Source organism: Meriones unguiculatus, chromosome 6 (assembly GCF_030254825.1).
Source record: "Meriones unguiculatus strain TT.TT164.6M chromosome 6, Bangor_MerUng_6.1, whole genome shotgun sequence".
NCBI classification, from domain to species: domain Eukaryota; kingdom Metazoa; phylum Chordata; class Mammalia; order Rodentia; family Muridae; genus Meriones; species Meriones unguiculatus.
The window spans coordinates 127,217,798-127,241,309 of NC_083354.1; the positions used below are offsets into that span (position 1 = coordinate 127,217,798).

General features: G+C 40.2%; 1 protein-coding gene across 6 annotated transcripts in view; it reads left to right on the forward strand.

The window, feature by feature from the left end:
- The window catches only part of Runx1t1 (RUNX1 partner transcriptional co-repressor 1), a 153,779-nt gene that overhangs the window by 14,742 nt on the left and 115,525 nt on the right, over positions 1-23,512 (forward strand). For 2 of the 6 annotated variants that reach the window (XM_021653803.2, XM_060386011.1), the window contains exon 2: positions 12,985-13,154. The exons of the other annotated variants lie outside the window; for them this stretch is intronic. In XM_021653803.2, the coding sequence (XP_021509478.1) occupies positions 13,067-13,154 (88 nt within the window). In that variant the 5' untranslated portion in view covers positions 12,985-13,066. The remainder of the gene's footprint in view (positions 1-12,984; positions 13,155-23,512) is intronic. 6 annotated transcript variants of the gene reach the window in all.

The following is a 23,512-nucleotide window of genomic DNA, read 5'->3' on the forward strand; positions in this document are numbered from 1 at the left end:
TGTGAGACTAAATGGAAATTCCTCGCCACAAAGGAAAAATGTCTTTAAAGTAGAGATGCGGTGAGTTCTTCATTACAACTTGATTCCATTGTAGTGTATATTTCCTAAGATATATTCGATGAAGTATTCCTAGGAGATGTCATGGAAGATTGTAAAGAAGTTGAAGAGCTAAGGTACCATGAAGGGAAACAAGAATGGGTGGGGAAGGACGACTGTGTGGCCAGGTGAGTAAGTGAAGGAGCTGGTAGGTTGTGGGGTGTTTTATAAAGAGTATTTGGGAGGACTCCCTTGCTGGAGTTGTTGGAGGAGTTCACCAGTAGTAGTCAGAAGACCAGACCCTGATGCTGTAAGCAAATAGACAGATCATGGTCCCCAAAAGAGCCCTCACTGATGAAGGTACCAGGGAATGGCAGGGCACACTACAGGGAGCATTGCAGATTGCCTCGAGCCTCCTACCTGGTGCTAGTTATGCTTTCAAAACTGAGTCTTAGGAAATTTGTCAGTTTGTCTGGCCGCTTAGTCCATATAGAAGAAGTTCCCCATCCCTTTCCCTGACCACAAGACAGAGGAAGGTGTGATAGATCCTGGAGCACTGCTAGTTTGTTTTCCAAGTCTTTGCACATGTTCTATACACGAGAATGAGCACACACAGATGTGAAGACTAGCAGATAGGACTGGAGCAGGCGCTGTGGAGATGATCACACTGACCGGCTAATCCTTCCCTGTGAAAGTGCTCTTGGGTAACTTAGCATTCTGAAACTCTTAGGGTGTGTCAGACAAGCATTGTCCTGTTTGCTCCTGGATCCCTTTGTTTACCTGCTCACATCTGCATTCTCATTTCTAGCTGGAATAATTTTGAAAGGAGATCCACGCCTGACCTCCCATGGATAGCAGTGTATAGGCAGTGACTTCTCATCCTTTTAGCAAGGGAGGGAGGGGCCAGCAAAGGTAGAGAGGGAAAAGAAATGTGATGAGTCTCCTTTGATTGATATGTTCAAGTGTTAGGCTTTCAGTTGGCCACGGGGGAGTAGGCAGAATGTACCAGAGACAAGAGAACTAAAGAGTAATAGAAGAGGAAAAAGGCAGCTCACGGAAACCCAAGGTGGCTTTCTCAAAAGAGTCACATACTACCTGTGTAGCCCTGGTAAAGACACTTCGTAGAGTGATGAATAAAAAGTGAAATGTGTACTGTTGAGGGAATCGAAAGTAAGATAGGTTCCTAAGGGGAGACCAGGTAATGGGCCCTGTCTCCACTAAGTATCATACCGGTTTGGGACATGTTAAATAGGTACAATGATAGTGGTATACCTTTATTAGTAACTAAATGCTACAGTGAGTGAGATTCACCTTTATTTCTGTGTGTGTGCACGCGCACGCGCACAGACGTGCATGCCCATGTTCTGCATGTATGTGTGTGCAGAAAGAGGTCACGAGAGGGTGTTCAGTCCTCTGGAGCCGGAGTTGCAGGTAGTTGTAAGCAACCTGATGTGGGTGCTAGGAGCCAAATCCTGGTCCTCTGGAAGGGCATCACATGATCATAGCTGCTGAGCCATCTCTCTGGCCTCATTTTAGAAATGGGAGTAAGTTGGCATTTGAGTTTGTCTTGAGACAGGAAGGTTTGTCAGGGCTTGGCTGTTGATATTGGTTGGTAGTGCTTTATAATATAAGAATACTAGTGCAGAGGGAGTGAAGGTGGGAGATCCATTAACGAATGGCTGCAAGAAGAAAAAAGGCCCTGGGGTAATGAGTGCAGAGTGAGAGCCGAAAGACCACTTGTAGCTTGTAGATAAAATATTTGACTCCCGTACCATATTCTTGGGAAGTAGCAAGGTGGTTCCCTGCCTGGGACTGGGGCCTTGCATCCCTTTCCTACTGTAAATTCCGGATAGTTCAACTTGCAAAATAAATGAGTTTTTCTAGTTAGACTTTTCTTGAACAGCAGAGACTGTCATGAAGCAAATGTAAAGCCCATGTTGAGAGAGAGAGAGAGAAAGAGAGAGAGAGAGAGAGAGAGATGACCTTTGCTAGGGGAGGCCATGAATCCCATGTAAACTGTTCTCTGGAATTGGTCTTGTTGTGATGGGTCTGATGTAGTGGAGGGTAGGGAAGGCTTGGAGGCCAAGACAAAACAGTATTCTTGTATCAGTCTATTTGTTGTGGCTCTTTGCTTTGTTTGTTCTGCTGGGGGTTGAATCCAGGGTCTTTGTGCATACTAAATCAGGATTCTACCAGGGAGCTGAATCTCCAGCCCCTTGTTTGGCACTTGAAGGGTGGCCCTGGTTGGATTTTGGGGATAGGAAGGAAGAGCCATATGTAAGAGGCATTTCCAAGAAAATAATAATAATTAGAGCACAGATAGAAGGCAGATTCATAGAAGGCAGATTCATAGAAGGGAGGGGTTAACAGCCAGATTAACTATGAGTGCACTTTGTTTAAGAGGCTATAAAGAATTCCAGCCCCGGAGAAGAGCTGAGGGATCATTTGGTTTCTTTAATCCAAGGAATTCTCAAGGTTCCAGCTACCATTGGGACTACCAATTGGTGGGCGTGGTCACAGGGGTATTTCTTTGGGACTTGTCCCTCCCGTGTTTGGTTCCCTGAACCTCTTTCATAGGGTTGAGATATTTCTTTCTATAGATGCCTGCTGGGGACAGGGGAGAGCAAGAAGTGCTCAGACCTGAGCCTTTCCCCCCATCCAACAAAAACCGCCTCTGTTGTGCATGCTTTTATGTATTGTAAACACTGAGATTTGATTACAAGGTAATTTATTAAACTCCCTTCAACTCTGCCATTACATAGTGGTGAGCAGGTGGCCAGTACAGGATGAAGAGGTAAGGATCAGTTGGTGAGAACAGAAACAGGCTTTGGAAACTGGCTTACATCAGATTCCAGGCTCTGTGCTCTTGATGGGGAGGGAAGAATAGTTTCCCCATGAGATGAACCTAGTTCCGTCTCTTTAATGTGCTCTGCATTGTCTGTGGACAAAATACATTTTTATGCAATAATGCTTTTTCAAGTCTTCTTTAAGTGAGAACAAATGTCCTTTAAAATATTGCTGCTAGATATAGAAAATAATTTTTTTATAACTTTATAATCAACAGATAGTGAACTTAATATAGTTGACTGTGGGGCTACGGCTTTCATTTTCAAATGGAGGTCTCATATTAGAAAAGTAGAGATTTGGTTACAAGGAAATTTATAAAACTTCCTTCAACTCTAACATTACACAGTGGTGAGCAGGTAGCAAGGACAGGATGAAGAGGTAATTCTTTTGATATGCTAAAAAACAGCAATAAACATTACACCTCTATCTTTAAATCACTCTGTATCATCCCTTATTTAAGATAATTTAGTACTGGAAGAAACAGCGTCAACATTGAAACTCATGAACCCGGCCTTGTGTCTCACTCTTGCGATTCCCACCACATATGAGGCCAAGGGTTCAATCTGGAACCAGGTTGTGACACAGCCTGTCTCAGGAAATCAATGAAAAATCTCGTCCACGCGTGAGGCCTTCTAGAATAAAGCTCATAAGAACATATTGTATCATATAGGTTAAGGCATGAAGGAGGTTGGAAGATATTACAGTGAATTAACCAAATAAGGTGATTTGTGTTTTGGCAGTGATTTTTATCCAACCCTCTTTCCAATTACCATGGCCACCAGGCCTTGAAAAGCTGTCACTAAAGTAAAACATAGCAACCATAATGTCGCTTTTAAAGCGACAATATGCCGACCATATGGATATTGATCATTGAACACTGGAGTTTTGGGATAGTTTCTGAGGGCTTTTGTTGTTGTTGTTGTTCTGGTTCATCACTCCAAGCCTGTATACCTTCTAACACTTTCCCATGTTGTTTCTTCCCTTAATATTTGCATCTCTCCAATACATTAAGTGGATAAATACATATTTTATCCTGCTGTATTCTTATTTTTAATTGTTTTTATTTTTAATAAACATTTATATAATAAAACCACTTGTAAGAGAGATACCCATTTCCCTAACTGTGTACTATAAATGCAACATTATTTACAAAAATGTGGAATTTTTTGTTATCTTTAAGACTTGATTAAATTGAAAGGCTACCTTCTCATACATTTAAAATGTACAATATCACACATCTGTTAATAAAACAGAAGATCACATCATGTTAAGGCCTTGCCTTGTTTTCTGCAGTGTCACTTAATTTGAAAACACCTTGTTTATCTTTACCTTTGAGCTTTAATCACATTGGTCAGAATTGATGTTTTTTTTTTTTTTTTATGGATCTTCTCTTCTGTTATCAACCATGCTTGATAAAAATTAATTTTCACAGTTAAAAATCTTCACCAAACTTCACCGTAAAAGCAATCCTCCTTTAAAAAGCCAAATGATGTTATTGGTAGAGAATCATTTTTGAGATATGTTGTTAGATGAAAAGGGCAAGGAGCAGAAGAGGGTGGTGTGCTCGTTACAGATGCTCAAATTGCATATGTAGCGATTACAATCGCATGTAATTTTAGTGGTGGCAGATGTGCCAGAAACTGACAGCACTGTTGTTTTCAGAGAAGAAAAGGAGGCCCAGGCATCCATAGTCTGAAGAAGCAGGTGCTTAGGTACGAAGCTTTTAATATGTCTTTGGTGGCATCACCTGCCACAGAATAACAGGCTACAATGTGAGCTCAATGGCCCATCTGAGAGAAGGTGACTGTCCCTTCCCTGCCCAAGGGCAATTGAGTGCCCCAGAGAGGAGGCTGGTTCACAAGTCCTTCCTCCTTAATCTGCTACTTCTTTCCCTTTAGAAAAAGGGAAACATAAACACTTCTTTCCACCTTAGTCCCAATTTTATTGTGTTCTCCTCTAAAATGCACAATTTATTGGAGCCATGTTTTGGTTTGTATGGTGTAGCAGTGACTAAAAGTACAGTACCCTCTGTGATGTTTAATTTTGTCAGCCTGACAGGTTTAAGAAATGCCTAGTGCATTAATGAGGCATCGAGCTTGTGTGTGAGGTTTTCTCCCCCCTCCCCCCTCCCGGAGGATTAATTGAGGAAGGAAGGCCTGCTGGGAATAAACAGTAACATACCATGGGCTCAGGCCCTAACTGAATAGAAATGCTGAGGGAGAAAGCCAGCAGAGTGACAATTCTTTTTTCTCTGCTGCCAGACTTCCCCAACCCCACCCCTGTCCCCAGATGCGAGCAACCTAATTTGGCCAACCTCATGTCACCCTGCATGATGGTGATGGGCAAGTTCTGATTTCCTTGCTCTACAGCATCATCACTGGTCCAGGGTTTATTACTGCTCTCCTGGAGGTCCTTTTTCAGCAGCTAGAAACAGCCCAGTAAACAGAGGTAGGCACACTAGCTACAGGTGAGAACTATGCCAAAAACAGAAAACAAGACTTTTCATTACTTTCGGAAAAGTTACTACTTAGGCTTTGAAAGTATCCCACGTTTGCATGTTTCTGAGACAGAGATGAGATGAAGGGCTGAGATTTTGGATTAAAAAAAAAAAGTACTTGCTGCTGGCGGTTGTAGAATCAGAGGTGACATCAACTCCAGATGCAGAAACTTCCAGAATCCCTTTTTCTTTCATGTGAAGGTTGCCAACGTGGGTCAGATACCTTTATTTGGAGAAACCACTCTTTGGAAATAATTGTTTCTCTCTGCTATTTCACAGATGAAATTATAAGAAAGTAAACAAATTACAATACACTCATTAACGGTATTGTTTTCTTTGTCATTTCAAAGTGTTCACCTGAATCCTAATAGCTTCTGTAGTTTACTTTGTTAACTGATAGTAATAGTTCTTAATTCTGTCATTAGTTCAGCAGTAACTTTCAGAGGGAAACATTGTAATGTTAGCAGGTCAGTTTTGAGAAAGGACCTTTGATTTAGTTTTAATCAGAAAGATCATGATGAAGCTATTGACTATGCAGTACAGGTGGGAAAGGGCTATAATACCATCTAGCAGGAAGAAGGTGACCAAGCCTGATAAAGACCAGAGTATTATGCAATTTGAAGACCACGGAAAGATCACATGGCCTGTAGCTATGCAGGGAAAGGTTTGGGAAAGTCCCAAGAGCTGAACTGGGCCACTGTGATACTATTTTATCTGGGTTCATTTGTGTGGTCCCTTCTGGGTTATTGCTATGTGTGTGCTGAATGTAATACCAAGAATAGGGGATAGGATAATGAACAACTAAGATGGAGACAGTTAATAAAGAAGAAAGTAAGATGTGTCCATACAGTGTTAGCTAAAATGAAGACAGGAAATGATGCTAGAATGATGGAAATGTTGGGAGGGAGATGAATTCCCATGGCTAGTAAACCATTTCTGAGATGGTATTGGGATCTGACTGTGCCTCAGTGTGTGCAAAGTCTTGAGGGCAGGGGACAAAGCTGCAAGGATGAGATGAAACCTTCTGTCCATGCTGTCCCCCTTTTTTATGTGTGTCAATGGAAGCAACTGACCACACCCATAGAGAAATACTTATGAATGAGTGTGCTGAGCAGTGTAAGATCTGAAGGCATGGAGACAATGGGATAAGCTCTCTTTCCTAATAAACTCAGTGGAAATAAATCTATGCAATAAACTTGTTACAGTAAATGTATGCCTTTAACTTTGGGTTACTACTTTTGTTACTGTGACAAATAGCCAAGAAAAATAATTTAAAGTGAGGAAGCTTTATTTTGGCTCACTGTTTCAGAGGTTTTAGTCCAGAGGAGTCTAGCTACTGTTGCAGGCTTGTGTTGAAGCAAAAGAGTCATAGGAACATATGGGAAATTTTATATATATATAATATATATATACATATATATATTATATATATATGTGTGTGTGTATATCTGTTATATATGTCTATATGTATATACATATATATGATATATACATACATACATACATACATATATATCATATATATGTATATGTATATATCATGGCGGGGAAGCAGAGGAGGTAAGAGAAAGTGAACCCTTGCTGGTCCATGGCTTCATTCTTCCAGTTTTGTTCCATCTGTATCCATATCCTATTTGATGGGGGCAGATCCTTTTTTCCCACTTTCAGTTGTTATCTCAGATACTAAACATTTCTGGAAATGTCCTCTCAGGCACACCTAGAAGTTTACTTTCCTTATCAATCACCTAGACATCTCTCATTTTGTCAAAACTCACCATCACAGGCTATGTGGACATAATCTGCAGTTGTCAGTCACAGTGCTTTGCCCTGGGCTGGTGACAGTGCTGGCTTTAGAGGTCTGAGTAGTTCATACCTTGGACCATGACTATAAAGAAAAGTATTGGCTCAGGACCTCTAAGACCAAGTTCTTAGCACAAAGGAAATTTATTTGCCCCAGAGGGCCTGAGGGCAGGGAATAAGAGATAAGAGCAATAGATAGAGGATGAGAGAAAAGGGGAAGGGAACAAGACGGAGGGGGAAGGTGTATTTGTCCCTGAGGATAAAGGGCTATCTGGATAGAGAGGAAGTAGACAGGGCACATAGGAAAATGGCAGTTTATAAAGGGGCTTAATTTTCATTGGGAATGTTAATTAGGTGAGCCAAAGGGGGCTTTTGATTGCTGGACCTTGGTAGTCAGGATCAGGAGGAGGTAGCCAAATAAGGGAATAGAACTTGGTGGCCAGCTTTAGGAATGCCATCTAATGGTTTTTAGCAAGGCAGAGGAAATGGAAGAGAGAGGCAAGGCCTGCTAGATTCATGCTTGCCATACTTAAGCTGACCGGAGTCCCTTCAATGACTGTACAGCACACATGGGAATTAGCACATACACACAGTCTCTAGCAGTAATGAGGGAGCCAAACCTAATAGAAATGACAGGGCTGTGGCAATCTCAAGAACATAGAAAGATCACACGACTAAGAGCTGCTCAGGAAAAGATTTGTAAAAAGTCTTAGGAGATGAGTCAGGCCACTGTGGAACTTCATTAGGTTCATTTGTTTGATGCTCTTCTTTATTCTGCATTGTTTTATTCTGGAGTGAGTGAGAGAGGTAGGGAAGCATAATAAATAAGTCTGTAGGATGTATCCTGTAGTATCAGATGAATGAAGACAGTTAGGAAACAATGTTAAAATGATGGGTGTGCTGGGTGTGAGAGAAATCCCCATGGCTTGGAAACTGAGGAGATGAGTACCGGACTGAGATCTGAGTGTTAAGAGGGACCTAGCAATGCCCCAGTCGCTGAGCAGAGCCTCAAGGGCAGGAGACCAAGCTGTAAAGGAGAAATGAAGTGTTCTGTGTGGAAGTCTATGCAGTTAAGAAGTATGTTCTGGAGCCATGGTTGAAGAGAAGGCTGAAAACTGTAGGGTCTTGAATGATAGGGCAAGAATGAGGGCTGTGTTTCTGTGAGAGTACCAGAAGGTGGGTAGTTAGCAGTAAGAGGGAGCATGTGCATGAGTGAATGTCAAGGAAGCTTAAGGAAGCTCGTGGAACTAGGATACTAAAATGTAGTAGAGCCCATGACTTGTGGCATGGGACATTGAAAAAAAAAAAAAACAAAAAACAAACAAACAAAAAAAAAAAAACATGTCCAGTGCATCCTGTTGGAGTTTGAATGGAGTCTGTAGTCTGGCATGATAGCACTGAGTTTTGCCCTCCTCTTCAGATTGAGGGATCTGTCTAGAGTGCCTCTAAAAGAGAACACCAAGCCTTGCTGAATGTGGGGACATAACAGGGTTCAGTCTTCTTAGATATAGTAGGTTCCTTTCGTAAACCAAGAGCCAATTGTGTTTTTGTCCATAAAAATGCATGTTTTTTTTTTTTATCCTAGAAAATGTTTTCAGTCAAGAAAAGTTAAAGTTTAATCAATCAAAGTTGATAGCTAAAACAAGTATGTGTAAATGTCCTTTATTTGGGGGAGGGGCAATCATCTATTATTTTCTAAAAGGAAACCTTCCTCAGCTGTTGATAGAAGTCTCTTGAGAATGCGTGTAGGCAGTGAAAGGCTTCCTGGCAGTGATTGAGCAATACTGTATCGGGCAGCTGTACTTGATCTCTTCTGAGGTTGATTTTGATGTGTGTAGTCTTTACATCCTATTAAACTTTTGAAAGATAAACTGATACAAGAATGATTTGCCAAGGCCAGCAGCTCTTCCTTTTAAAACCTTGGCTCAGTGTGCACATCGAAGGGATGGGGGAGTAAGATAAAAGCATTATAAATATGAGGTTAACTGAATTCAAATAGAAGGTTCTCTCAAGTTATTGCATTCCTTAGAAAATAAATACATTGAGCATATGGTTAAGATTGATCAAAAACGTATTCTGTATGCCAGTGATTACATTCCCATCTGTGATTAAGGTTTTCTGTCTGCATCTGGTTTTCACATTATATTTCTGTAACAAGAATCCTTTATATAGCAGAGTTCACTTTCTGTATTTTCTATTAGCTGCAGCTTGAACTACTGCATGGATCGCAGATTTAAACATGTGCTTTTCATTACTTCATACCATTGAGAAAAAGTAATATTTGTTTGGAAATGTATGTTTTCCACAATTTCCATGGTAATACAGCACGTTGGGCGTTTTTAATAACGCTCTTGTAGAACTACAAATCGTTTGAGGCATTCTACCCTTAGTGGAGCTCAGCTTTCAAACTTTGAAGAGGTTTTGTGAATTTGAGGGCTGAGGGCTGAACAAAGAAATTGTTAAGGATACAGGGAAATTTTGAAAATTTCCCATTGTTAATGCATGATAGCAACTTTACTGTAGAATAGGTGTATAAATGTCTGAACACAAATGTCATAATCTTCATTACTGTTGTTCATTTTTCCTACCTTTTCCTCTGGGAAGAGTTTAGAATATGTTAGAAGTCTGAGACACAAATATGCTCCAGGTCTAGAGACTAGCCCCCTCCCACTCTCTTCTCTTTCCCCTGCTTCCTCCTTTCTATTTTGCCTTTCTTGTTTTCAAACTTCGATTGATGGTGGTTTAATGTTTCCTGGAGAGGACAGCTAAGGGCAGGGGTGGTGGTATGTACCCATAGGTTTGCATCCTGTGGTGTCTGAGTGTGTGTTTGTATGCTGTGTTAACATCTAAAAGTTAGAAATGTGTATATCTGAAATGTTGGGTCACATTGTCTTCCTGCTAACTCAGGCACTTCAGAGTCTTCCTTAAAGTGGCTGCTATAAGTGAAGCTCAGAAGTGGGGCGCGGTGCTCTGCCCTGAGTGATTGTTCCTCTCCATGAAGTTTGTCTCTCAGAGGTCTTTCTTCATAGGGTAATTTTATACACCTCAGAACTGAAATTTTTGACACTATTTTTTGTGAAACACTGGCCTAAGTCTGAATGCATGGGAAGAAATCCACCAGCCCCAGGCTTTGTTTCCTTGGCTTCGATTTTTCAGTGGAGACAGTCAACCATGGCCCATAGCAGACACACAAGACATCATTAGCTGTTGTCTGTTGTTGAAGAAAAAAAAAGAAGTTTTCATATATCACCACTGAAATGTAAAAGAAAAAGTATGTCCACTTTCTTCTTTGCCTGTTTTTGTTTAGCTTCTGTTTGTTTGTTTGTTTGTTTGTTTATCATCTTGGCATGGAAGCATGGGAAGTTTCAAGTCTTGTTTTACAAAAGGAATATTTTTTACTTTCCAGATGTAGTCCCAGATGTAGCAATTATAATTATATTTATTTCACTTTTTGTGTATGGCCCTCCCTACCCCACCTGACATTCTCAATATGTTATAAATATCTATGTCTCTTGGTTACTTTCTATTTGAAGAATTCCCTTTGTCATTTTAAATAAAAGTATTAGTTTTCACAAATTCAGTGTTTTCAGTTTGCAACTGATTAATGTTTTTTGAGACAATTCTCAACAAGGAATATCAAGTACCACATTTTCTCTAGTTTGTGTTCATTTGTTTGTTTGTTTATTTATTTTTTAGTATAAAGAATCAGCCCATCATTGAGTCAGAGCAGGGTCACATGGTGGCATAGGAAGGGCACAGGTACTTTAATAGAATACTTAACTGAAATATATCAGAACAAGGCTATTTAAACGGTTTCTGCTCATGAGCCTTTTTGCCTGAGAAGTTCTTATGTGATTCTGTATATATAGGTGTATAAGATAGACACACAAACGTAGCACTGATGGTAAGCTGTGAAGAAAGTTATCTTAATACTTTGGTATGTACAAGTCAAATCTTGGCTGAACATTTAACCCTAAGGCTATGCTCACCTTTGATATTTCTCAGAACTGACTGATGTTTTGATTTTATGATTGCCAAATCTGAGAATGCTGCTTTGCATAAATTCATAGTACAGAACAGCAAAACTATGTTTAGGGCCATTTCAGAAATTGTTAAAAATTCTGTTCTTATCCAAAGCCAAAATTTAGTTAATGAATTAATGATTTTTTTAAATGAAATCAGCTACTCAAACATCCATCTTTGAAACCAAATACCCTAATCCAATTCAAGAATACACTAATTTGATACATGCTGAAGAATGACATCAGAAACTGCGAAGTCTTTGTTTTCTGTAATTAAACCCTTCTGATGTTTCCAGATCAGAGAACTTCATATGTCCAGTTCATATTACGAACTTCATATGACATGCAGTTCGTAATATGCAGCAGCCTCTGACCTGAGCTGAGGTGATTCAGGCAGCAGTTGCTGGTGCTGCGTGATGGCATGCACATCAGACAGGGTACACGCATGCCATGCTCACAACCAAGGCTGTAGTGAAGCCATGTGATTGAGCATTGGCAAACACTCCGGAAATGCCTCAGTTCATGCCATTTTGAGTTTTTAATTGACTGTTGGCTGTAGTCCTTTTGGAAGCCATTTACCACTGCCTAATTTTTTCATGACTCCCATATTCAATTAAGTGACCTCCTATGGGGTTGCAATCCACAGTTTAGAGAGCTGCTTACATGGGTGTAGGTACCAACATAAATCCCTAAGAAGCAACTGGTCAGAAATACAGTGTCATCTACGATAATACTTTTTGAATTGCTTTTCTGAAGCTGTATTACTTCGTACTTCTTGAATTCCTACTTTATGTGCCTGTGCTTCTCTGAAGCCCTTACAGCTCATTTTTCCCGGGAGTTAAATAGGAAGTCATTGTGTTATTTGCGGGAATTCATGGTGCTCTTTGTAGCAGTGGTAGGTGAGTAGTAGGCACAAAAGAGTTTTTGAATGGATGAAGAATCTGTTTGAAAGTTGCCAATCTAGTGGGTAAAATGAGAAAATTTGGATCTCGTAGACAATGAAAGTAGTAGAGGTTTATGGGCTGAGCATAATAGTTCACCAGTTTCCTTAACTAAGATTTTTCTTTGTCTTTCTTTCTCTCTCTCTCTTTCTCTCTCTCTCTCTCTTTCTTTTTTTGGGGGGTGGAGGGGGCTGGCCTGGAATTCGTTATGCAATCTCTTGGCAGTTCTCCTGCCTCAGTTTCCTATGTGCTCAGACTGTAGATTTCACATACCATATCGAGCTTTAAGAATTTTAAAGTAGCCAGTTAATAAAGATTATTCTTCATGATTATCAATTGTTTTCAGCTATTGTAGCTCATAATGACATTGTTGAGGTTTCAGAGCAAGCAGAAAGAATATGGATATTTTGTTTTGAAAGAACATTTAACTTACAAAATAAAACTTATAATGCCAAAGAGTGTTCTAAAGAAACTATGTCTCGCCAGTTTTTTTTTTTTTTTGTTTTTTTTTGGGGGGGGGTGGAAATGGGTAAAGTGTAACATGCTTTCTTTAAGGTATTGATGGGTGTATACTTTAACAGCAGCTTAGAAGAGCTTTGAAGTTCACAAGGTGTCCAGCTTTGAATGGGATGACTGGCAGAGTCAGTGTCTCCTGGAACACCTCTTACAGGAAATGAGGAAATGGGGAGTGTGTGGAGTTTGTCTACAATATAGAAGAGCATGTGTCTGTTTCTTAAACAAACACAGAGCTGGTCTGGTTTATCATGTAAATAGGTGGGCCGAACGCTTTAGCCTGGTTGTGATGTGTGCATTTTTTTTCCCCCTTTGTTGTTGTCAATAGAAAAGATTGATCTGGGGGCTGGTGAACTTACCTGAGTCCCAGCCAGAGCAGCAGAGGAAGTTAGCACAGCTCTTGGTGGAGAATGATATCTGTCAAAAGAAACACCTGGAGAGCGCTGAGTGTAGTGATAGGTGACTGCCGGAAAAAGGCGAGCTTTGAATATTGTCAAGGTAAGGAACAGATACGTGTTTTGATTTTGCCATTTACTTTTTGTATGAGAAAATCAATCTATCTTTTTCTCCCGATAAGTTATAATTGTGAAGATTTTTCTTTCTTATTCTAGCACCTGTTGACAGCATTGTGTTTATATTTTAACCACTTGTGTGTGGGGCCTTTGGGTGTGGGTTTGGGTGGTGATCAATCAGCCTGTGAGAATTCTGCTTAATAGTTTTGGGTCTACACATATCAAATGATCAACTACCAATTTTATTTTTTCTGTCGCTTGCCATGTTTCATAGCACGTCTGTTAAAAGCTGAGCAATACTTGGAGTAGAAGAGTAAAAACTATGCCATAATTTCAATGTTTGTTGTAATGAGGAGATGGTGTTTTCTCAGTTTGTTGACTAAACAGGCAAACAAGTGCTTTTCAATTTATGATTACTTCTGATGGAATTGATTTAAAAAACAAAACAAAACTTTGAGGTGACCATCATTTCCTGAGCAGAATTTCTATCTGTAGGAATGTTTTTGTTTGTTTGTTTTTTAAGTGATGTCTAACTTAGGAAAACACCGAGTGTTAACTAAGTATATGTTGCCACTTGGCTAGAGGCTTCTGGATGTCTGCCCTGAGCCATGGACGAGGTGTTAATGACCCTGTAGCAAGCTCTGCTCCAGGATTTGTTGGGATCGGACTTGTTCAGAGGCTCCACTTATAAGAAAAAAGACATGCCAAGATAAAGCTCACAGCACAAACGTTGTGTGATCCTGCACTCTGTAGACTCAGAAGGGATTGGAGGTTTCATGAACGACTGAGTTCCTACAAAGAGGACTAGCAAACTCTGCTCCTGTTCATTGCTTTGATGATGTCTGTTTGACCCTGCTCCACAGTCTTAGCTCCACACAGTTCTTAATTTCTCCAAATACTACCTCATTTTGTTGCTGTTGTTGTAGTTTGTTTGAGAATGGTCTCACATAGCCCAGCCTTGCCAAGGGTAACTTTAAACACTCCATCCTCCTCTTGCAACTTCCCAAGTGGTGGGATTGCATGTGTATGCCACGCAGGGATCTTTTTACTGCCTTTCAGTTCTCAGGAAGGTGATGGTAAATGAGCATTTATTTATATGCACAGAAAATGAAATAATTCCCTTTAGAATTATACATCCCTCTAAGGGAAGTTCTGCAGTTTGGAGTCTGCATATACATTTCTTTTCCTTTGGTTGCCCCTTTATTTATTTATGTCTTTCTGTGTGAGTATACCAGTTAAAAAGGAAGGCAGTGACTGCACATTTGTTACCTAGATGATATTTCGCCCACATTTCCTTCTATCTTCTTTCCTAACTTATGGACTCCTTTTATTAAACCTTAATTTCAGTAATTCTAATTTTGGTTGGTTATATTTCCATAGTCCTGCACAGAGAAAAAGAAAGACGTTGATATTGTAACTCAAAGGAAACAAAATAATAAGGACAATCATCTCCTGATTTAGAATTGTTTTCTATGTTTTAGCATCTGCACAAACTAGCTATTTAAGAACAGAACAGAACTCAACGTTTGCCTTGTTATCTCTATAGGGGTTCACATTATATGGCAAAAATATCTAAACTGGCGCTTAAATATTGAAAAAGATATTGGATTTAAAATCTTGAGCACATACTGTAGATATATAAAATTATCATCTTTACTCACCCCTTCCCACAGCAATCACATTCTCTTCCGGTCACACGAGGTACACCTGTGGCCCGACCGCACTGACTCTTTTCAGCATGGGAATGCATGTTGATAGGAAAAACAACATAGGGACATGTTTCTTCATACACTGTAGTATGTCTATTTGTTATAATGTGCAAATCCTGAGAGCCCAGCAGAATTTCCTCCCTTTTCTAGCTTTCTTTTCCTCTCTTTGTGCATGAACCTTAAAAGTCATGGGTGTTGACAGGCATGTTAAAGATGGCCTGCTTCAAAACTTCCAGGTTTCCTTTGTTTTCCAAGTTGTGTTAACATGACTCCGACTTATTTCTTCATCTTTGTCGTAGTAATAGCCATATAGAAATATGAGCTTGAGGGTTGAGTTCACCCAAGAAGCCAAGAAGAAGAAGAAGAAGAACAACAACAACAACAACAAAAACAAACAAACAAAAAACCCACGCACACATTTTGCATTTGCAAACACCTGGAATCCATTGGGTTTCTGGAGTTGTAATTTGGAAGCAGACAAAGCAAGAAATTACCAGCTGAAAAACTGGCGCTGTGAGTGAGAAGAGCCTGAGGAGGCGCCAGAGTCCGGTTTGTGTAGGGACTTGGAGGCAGGGAAACAGAGTGAGCAGGGAAACACTGTCGGCAGAGTGAAGCTAAAAACTAAAATGTTTTACCTCTGGTGGTTTTTTTGTTTTGTTTTATGGGTTTTGTTGTTTCTGTTTGGGTGCTGGTTTGGTTTGGTTTTAGGTGTTTGGTTTTGGGGGGTGCTTGCAGTGAACCCCGGGGCCATAGGCATGTTAAGCTCACGCTGGACCACTGAGTCACAACCCTAGGCCAGCTTTGGAGTCCTGCCTGCAGCTTCTTCAGCATGTGCCCACCCAGTGTTTGCGCCTCTAGCATGCATTTGGAGCTGTTCTTACTTTATAGGTGTCCTTGTGAGGTGGTGTGAGGTGGCTGGCTGGCAGCAGGGTCTTGCCTGAGAATCTTGCTCTTACAAGGCACTAAGGACAAGTCTGAGTGGGCCTGCGATGGTATTTGCTATATTGCTAACCGAAGGCTCTTGGCCCTCAGGACCATGAAAGGGAAGAGGGAGAGGAAACTCATGCAGAGTGCTGTGTATTTAATATTTCTGCATATGGGGTGGGATATTTAGGCAGTAATGATTTTTAGGTATTGCACAGGATCCAGGAGACATATTTATGTTAGTAGAGAGATTGGCTTTTGAGAGTCTCTTAGCCACAGTGCTCTGCATGCCTTTGAGCATTAGTAGCAAAATAGGAAAGTTTATTCTTAAGTGAAATTATTTTTTTGAGGAGAGCCTGTATTTATTTGAGTTTTTGTTTGTTTGTTTGTTGTTTTTTTTTTCATGTTTGAAAGTATGATAGTATTAATGGGCTTTGCCCCACATGAAGCTTTGAGCTTATTGTAGCATCACACACTGATCCCAGGTCACTGTGATGCGTGAAATCAATTTATTTGAATCTCTTTGCCTCTATAGGAATTTGGCAGCTTGCCAGTTGTTTTCATTTAATGTTCTTTGTGTTGAACACAGACAAGCAGGCATGCTTTTGTGTTCTTCCCTCTTTTGGTCTCTGTCTCTTACAGCCAATATTTTGCTCTGTGGATTTTGAAATGAAGGGAGACTATACCAAGTGCCTGGCCTGGCGCTTAATCATGGCTGAGTGTGCACACAAACATAAGGTGTGACTCATCTTTTAGCTGACACTGTACATAAGAAACACTTAAGAATTTTGTTTAAATATGATTTTCGGTGAAATCAAACATGTTACAGGTAACAATTCCTTATATTAATGACAATTATCAAGACTTGAAACAATTACATGAATTATAATTACAAGAAATATTTAAGTTGTGAACTAGGCTATCAGAAGCCATTTTTAGGAGCATTTACCCAATTTGAAGACTTACCCTTTAGTCAAGCACACGTTAAAAATAAGGCTTTCTCTTTAATCCATTGTGATTAGGACATTGCTGTATGACCTGAATTGTTATATTTGAATATGTGCTACAGCCCTGTGATTGGGATAATTTCTTTTTCTTTCTAAAATGTCCAGGGTAATATCTGGGAGTGTCAGAGAAGCTCTTCTTGCCGATAAATCCAGATCCATGCACGGATGTTGTTGGAGGCAGCAGAAATTGTTTTCTGGGTCAGATTTTGGAAGAGGTGGAAAAAGAAAATGTTACAGAGTGAGAGTGTTCTATTGATGCTCCAGGCAGCTCTTGCAGAAGTTGATAGGCAGAACCACGGAGCCAAGGCTTCAGGGTCAGGCTCTTCCCCAGCAGCCAGCTTCTTTGTTTAATTACCTGAGGAGAGGAACAGTCAGCCTGGGAGTGTGTGAAACCCCAGTGTCTCCTGCAGCCTCCTGGCACTCTGACGTCCTGCAAGGCTGGCCCTGCCTGTCTGCCTGTGTCAGGCCGGTCCACGCCTGGGTTCCTTTCTTTCAGGAGGCATTGTGTATAAAGAAGGCTTGGCTGTGAATCTGAGCTTCTGCCAGTGCTGAGTCCCTTGCTCATTCATTCTGGTCTAGACTGACAGACAGGCTTGGCTTTCCTTTTTCTGCAAAGAATTTAAACATGTGGCTCTTTCGTGTTGTATTTCTGGCCTTGAGATGGAACAATCTCTGTCACTCCAACACATCACCTAACAGAAGAATGGCCTTAGTTTACTGAGATCTTATTTTTCAGCATTATGTGATAACATCCTGTGCATTGCTATTATGGGGTCAAACTCAATAATAATAATTTAGTGTGGAACTAACAGCTCTGAAATGATTTATTTATTTGTTTTTAAAACTTGAAAGTCTTGTTTTTAAAAGAAAGGTTATAGGATTTTTGAGATTGGCTCTTTCTCTTTTTCCTTGGAGTTTGTATAGATAGTGTTGACATTTGCAGTCGGAAGGGCCGCACACCCTTTGATGAAGCAGGAGGTGAGGAGAAATAATATTGGTTAGCAATGTGCCCAACTTTAAGGGACCACACAGGGCAAATAGTCTGAGAAGTGCCTGGAGATGGAGCCACTTGGGACATCTCCTGGACATAGCAAGATGCTCCCCAGAAGCAGTCTAGCAGGTTCTTTATCTGTGGTGGGCCATGAAGTATCCTCCCCGTGGGTAGGGAGCAAGGGTGGTGGTGCTTTTTCCTTCAAAACCAGAGGGAAGTGTGACTGTATGTGTAGTAATTTGGCTTTCTGCAACTACTTCATTTGGATGGCTGTCATACAGTCTGAAGGACACTTACCCTTTAGTGGCACATGTCTGCCCACATAAATAGAAATCAGAGTTATGGGCACGTACGAAGAGCAGTATGTTCTTCTGGTGAATGCACAAACATAACTCAGCTCCTGGCAGTGGGTTCTTTGCCCAAAATGATAAAGAGGTTGGGACTTCTTAGGAAAGAGTTTCGTGGGAACTATTTAAAAAACTTTTTATTCATATTATGTTTGTGGAATTAACACAGAGGAAAGTGTGCAATCATATAAGTAGCTGGACCAGCCGTGTGGACCTGGAGACGGAGCTGGCCTGGTGGTGTGTTACCCACAGGCATTAGGTAGCTCTGCCTGGAGGTGCCTATGAGCAGGCTTGTTTCTGTTTACCGTCGCAGCATCCTGCTGCGTTTCCTTCAGGGTATTTCTCTTGCTGTCATCGGTATGCACATGGAGAAAACGAGTATGAAAATACATTTTTAGCCACCGTCAGTATCCCAGACTTGTTCTCTACAGACTCTTCATTACAAGCCCACCCTGCCTCCTGAGCTCTTAACTTCTGCTATGTTTTGTTTTCCCAGAATGCAGGTGGTAGTAGCCTTTGTGCAGCATTGCATTTAGCAGGAGAGGACTTTGAAAGACTGAAAGAGAAGTGGTTAAAAGTTGTGGTTTTCAGGTGCATTTGCTCTGTTAACCTGGTGCAAAATGGACAGAAAAGAAGTGGTGCAGAAGAGGAGAGACTGGATAGGGATCACTCTGGCCAAGAGCAGGTTAACCACTGTGTTGCTGACCTAGGCTTTGGGTCAGTTCATCAAAAGGGACATGCTCACAAAAAAGGCAATGTTGACAGGTTTTCTGAAAACGTTAATGAGAGATAGAATTAAGACTAATTTTGCTAAGTTGAAGTAAAGGTTGAAGTTTCTAAGTGAGCTGAGCTGAGGCTCAAAGATTTGAAGCACTCTACATTTCAGGCTATATAGCATTCAAGTGCGTCCTGCTTGATCTTGTGTGGGGGATGGGTACGAGTGACAAATACCTCTGGGGTCATTATAAAACATTAATTTAAAAATTCACCTTGATGCTATAGTAGATGTGCTATACTGGGAATTATTTGGGGGAAATAAAGCATATTTTGGAATGGAATTTGGTAATAGAACTCAGTATAGCGAAAAGTGTGTGTATGTTTGGTAAGTTTGAATTTATGTACAAATGTAACAAAGAAGTGCATGTGCATAGATTTTAAGAATTTACAATATGGAGAAAAGGTGGTGGGAGTTTGTTAAGAGATAAAAAGTCCTGAGGGGGGAAAAAATATGACCCCAAAAAAAAAAAAAAAATCTGGGATCTTTGTAATGCTGTGTCTTTGCTCCACCTGGTGGATTTTGTTGAAAGTGTTTAAGTCTGTGTTAATGAAAAGAATTAACCACTAGACAGTTCCCCTAACCATAGCAAGAAGACTCGTTTTGTTGATGTTTAAAATGTTCCTATGTTTATGCTTTTTGTTCTGTTCTTTAATTGCATTAAAAGCAATATATATTTTATAGAATATACTTGGTTCAAGGTATAATATGTGCTCATTTTAGAATATTTAGAAAATACAGAAAACGATCATCGCACAAAGTCGCATTACACAGAACCATTGCAGTGCTGTTATCATTTCTGAATTATTGTTACTTATGTTTTGCTTAAAGACAACCTCTTTTTTTTTTAAAGATTTATTTATTTATTATGTATACAGTATTCTGCCTGAATGTATGCATGTGAGCCAGAAGAGGGTACCAAACTCATTGTAGATGGTTGTGAGCCACCATGTGGTTGCCGGGAATTGAACTCAGGACCTCTGGAAGAACAACCAGTGCTCTTAACCTCTGAGCCATCTCTCCAGCCCCTAAAGACAACCTCTTACTGCGAAGCCCCAGCTGGCCCAGAACTTGCTGTGTAGATCAGGCATGATTTGAACTTGTGGCACTCCTCCACGCCTCTGCTATTATGTTGATTTTTAAGGATAGATGCCACCAGAAGAGAACCAGTTTTCATTTTTAGTTACTTAATAACATGTGGATTATTTACCATTAGGCCAAAGAAAGATGCTGGGCAGCATGCTGCGTATACTGAGTTTTGGATAAATGGGTCTCAGGCTTACAAAGGGCAGCGTGTCAGTGTTTAGCAAGAAGTACTTTTTGCATTGAGCTTCATGTCTAAGATACAAAAGTAATAGAGACTAAAGGTGCCTTATTCATTCATGGGGTTGATAAAGGCTGTTGTTCGCTGGCCTTATACAGATTTCTTTCTTTGGAAATCTTATGGATTCAGTAGTGCTTTGATCATCTTATTGTTTTCATTAGGTTATTATTCTTTTTTTTCCCTTTAGATTCTTACAGTGCTGTAACAGAAGGTGAAGTTTTGAAAACAGTGTCTCCATATGCAAGGGATTTGGAGACCTTTTTATTGTCTTTAACATTGTCATTCATAGTCCTCATTAGCATTTATTGTTGCAAGCCTACAAGCAGAAAATGTGAAATTGGTATGTCATGAATAGCCCAACAGAGCTCTGGAGCCCTCTGATTTTTCCTGCAGCGTGGTGTGGGCTGGGCTTTGAGGGAAAGCTGTCCAGATGGCTGCCTGCACACAGCAGAGCTGCGGGTTTTTGTCTCTGGTGCTGAGAGGAGGGAAAGTTCATTGGAGCATACGCCATCACCCTTGCATTTTAACAAAACTAACTAGCCATTAGTCAAGATGGGAAGGTGGTGACATTGAGACAAAGGTTTTCCATATAGTGTTACAGCCCTTGTCACAACGATAGGGCCAAGTCGTTAGGGATCTTCTATTTCATCCCAGTGGATTTTGTGGTTAGAAAACGTGATGGAAATGGAAAGGCTAACTTATCCGCAGATTTGTATGCAAGTAGATCTTTTAAAGATCTCATTTTTAAAATAGGAAAATGGTAATTTTATTTGAAAAGAGGGTCAATAGAGCTGATATTTTGTGTTACGGGTTAAAACTAAAGTGTAGTTTTCATTTAAAAACTAAAAAGAAAAAAAGAATTTAAACCATTTTCCCTACAGAGAAATCTACTTTTAAGAACATTATTAGGTTTAAGTTTCATTTACATAAAATAATGTCCAGGCAATGTGAGTGCTAAAACCATTTCCCGATTTTCGAATTTCTTAAATATTAGTTATGACAGTCAAAAGTTGTCTATTACAAAAAAAAACATACACTCTATTATGATACTATAAAGATGCTGTCACTATTATAAATAAATAATAATATTTACAGATTCAGGTTCTATTTACTTCCTCTAGCAAATGATATTTTTAAGATTTTATTTTGCACAAATACTCATAGATCTATACATTATGCATGCAATAACAGACATTTGTTTTCATATGTAGTATATATATGTATCTGGGGTTTTCTTTCTCTTTCTCTCCCTCTTTCCTTCATCTCTTCCCTCCCTCCCTTCCTCCCTCCTTCCTCCCTGCATCCCTCTTTCCTCCCCTCCATCCTCCCTTCTTCTTTTTGATATAGAGTCTTACTATGTAGCTCTTACTGGCCTGGAACTTGCTATGTAAACTGCGCTGGTCTCAAACACCTAAAGATGAACCTGGCTGTGTCTCCTGAGTCTTATTCTTAAGGGTGGACATCACCATACCCAGCTGGATAATGTGTGTTGATCAGAGCCCCCAAATCAAATATGTTGCTTTAAAAAACTGCCAAAATGATTATAGTACATGCTACTTTTTTTTTTTTTTTTTAATAAACATGGCTAAGGGAAAAATGTCACAGAGACTGGCTTATTAGAAAGACATTAATCTTTGAAGTTATTTTTAGGGCTGGAATTTTCAAATTAGTTTTAGAGCACATTATTAACTGACATAAGCTAAAAGAGATAGGAAACTAAACTGAGCTTGGCATAAGACAAAGGTGGAGTGTAGAGGTTGTGTTGTAACCACTAAGCTCCTTGCCTCCCACTGTGCTGATAGAGGAGGATTTCTCAAAGGACCATGTAGCATGGTCCTTACAGAATGGAGGGGGCCTTGTCCATCTAGTTGCAAGTGATCCAAGCAAAACAGTCCTTTCTGCCTCTATAATGTCTGTATAATCACCTATTAAGACAAGCTTCTCTCTCGGGCATGTTTCCTTTTATTCCCTTGCATCTTACTGCTTAGCACTTAGGCTTTCTAGGACAGCCCTGAAGAACCTTTGACCCCTTGATGTTCACACACCCTTCAGATTCTTAAGGTGACAGTCACAACACTATTCTTTTGTCATTTCAGCCAAGTTCTTGGGGTTTCTTTTCGTGTACCAGCTGACAGTTGAGGAGGTGCAAAGGCTTGCCAATCATCCTCACCCCCCTCCCCGAAAGAAAATACTAGAAATTGTCTGAATGTGTCTAGCTCTCTGCAGCAGGCATTTATAGAAAAGATGACAGCTCACCTCACATCGTGATGGAATACCCAGTGAACTCTGCGACTTATTTTCTATCCCACTCATTTCTTTGTGGTTGGCTGTATCTTACCTTGTAGCCTAAAGCATATGCTGTTTGTTTTTCCTGCAGACAAAATATAATTGGATTTATCTTTGTCAAGAGACAATCTATTACGGCCTTTATTTAGTACAGTTTCAAATGTCTTTCAGTGGCAGAAACAAACTAATGTACATTTTTACTGGGTGTTGTATCTATTTAATCGACTGTCAAAGCGATGAGAAGTTAGGAAATCATCCAGAGAGGTCCATCGCCCTCAGCCCAACAGCTCACACATTAGGTAGGTTTGCCCTGTCAGTGGGATGCCTTTAGAAAACACTAATAGCTTCCAGCTGGGTGGAAAATCAAAACCTTTGGGGTCTGACAAAACTAGAAGATTTGAATTTGAAAGCAGAGCTAATGCCTCCATTTTATTTTTTACCACTCGCCCATAAAACATTATTTTCCAATATGTCAGCCTCATTTGGTGGCCAGTGGTCTGAAATAGAAAGTGGAACAAGCAAGCCGAGAAATCTGGACATTTGTGAACCCGCCCTTTCAAGCTGGTGTGCCACTTTGTGGAAGGGTCTCCCTTAGAGCAAGGGGGTCTTAATGACCATTCATCAACGCTCGCTGGTTGATCATCGAGTGCCTTCTCATTCAGTTTATCAAGTCTTGCAAATAGAAAGTCAGAATAAACCGTATTCAGCTTTGTTAAAGCCAAGTAGAAGTAAAAAGCTTCATCTGAACCCATTTTGCCCTTGTTTTTTCACTTTGTTAATGCAGCCCTGCTTAAATGAGTGCCTTTATTGGGCCAGCTAGAATATCTGAAACTATTAATTCTCTTGTATTGAATGGCTGGTGGCAGGCCAGAGCAGATGGGGTAGGAAGGTATTTGGTTGGGTGTATTGCTTTCAATTAGGATCAATGAGGTTCCAGATCCTTTGAATTAATTCACCTAATACCCACTGTGTGCAGTGGCA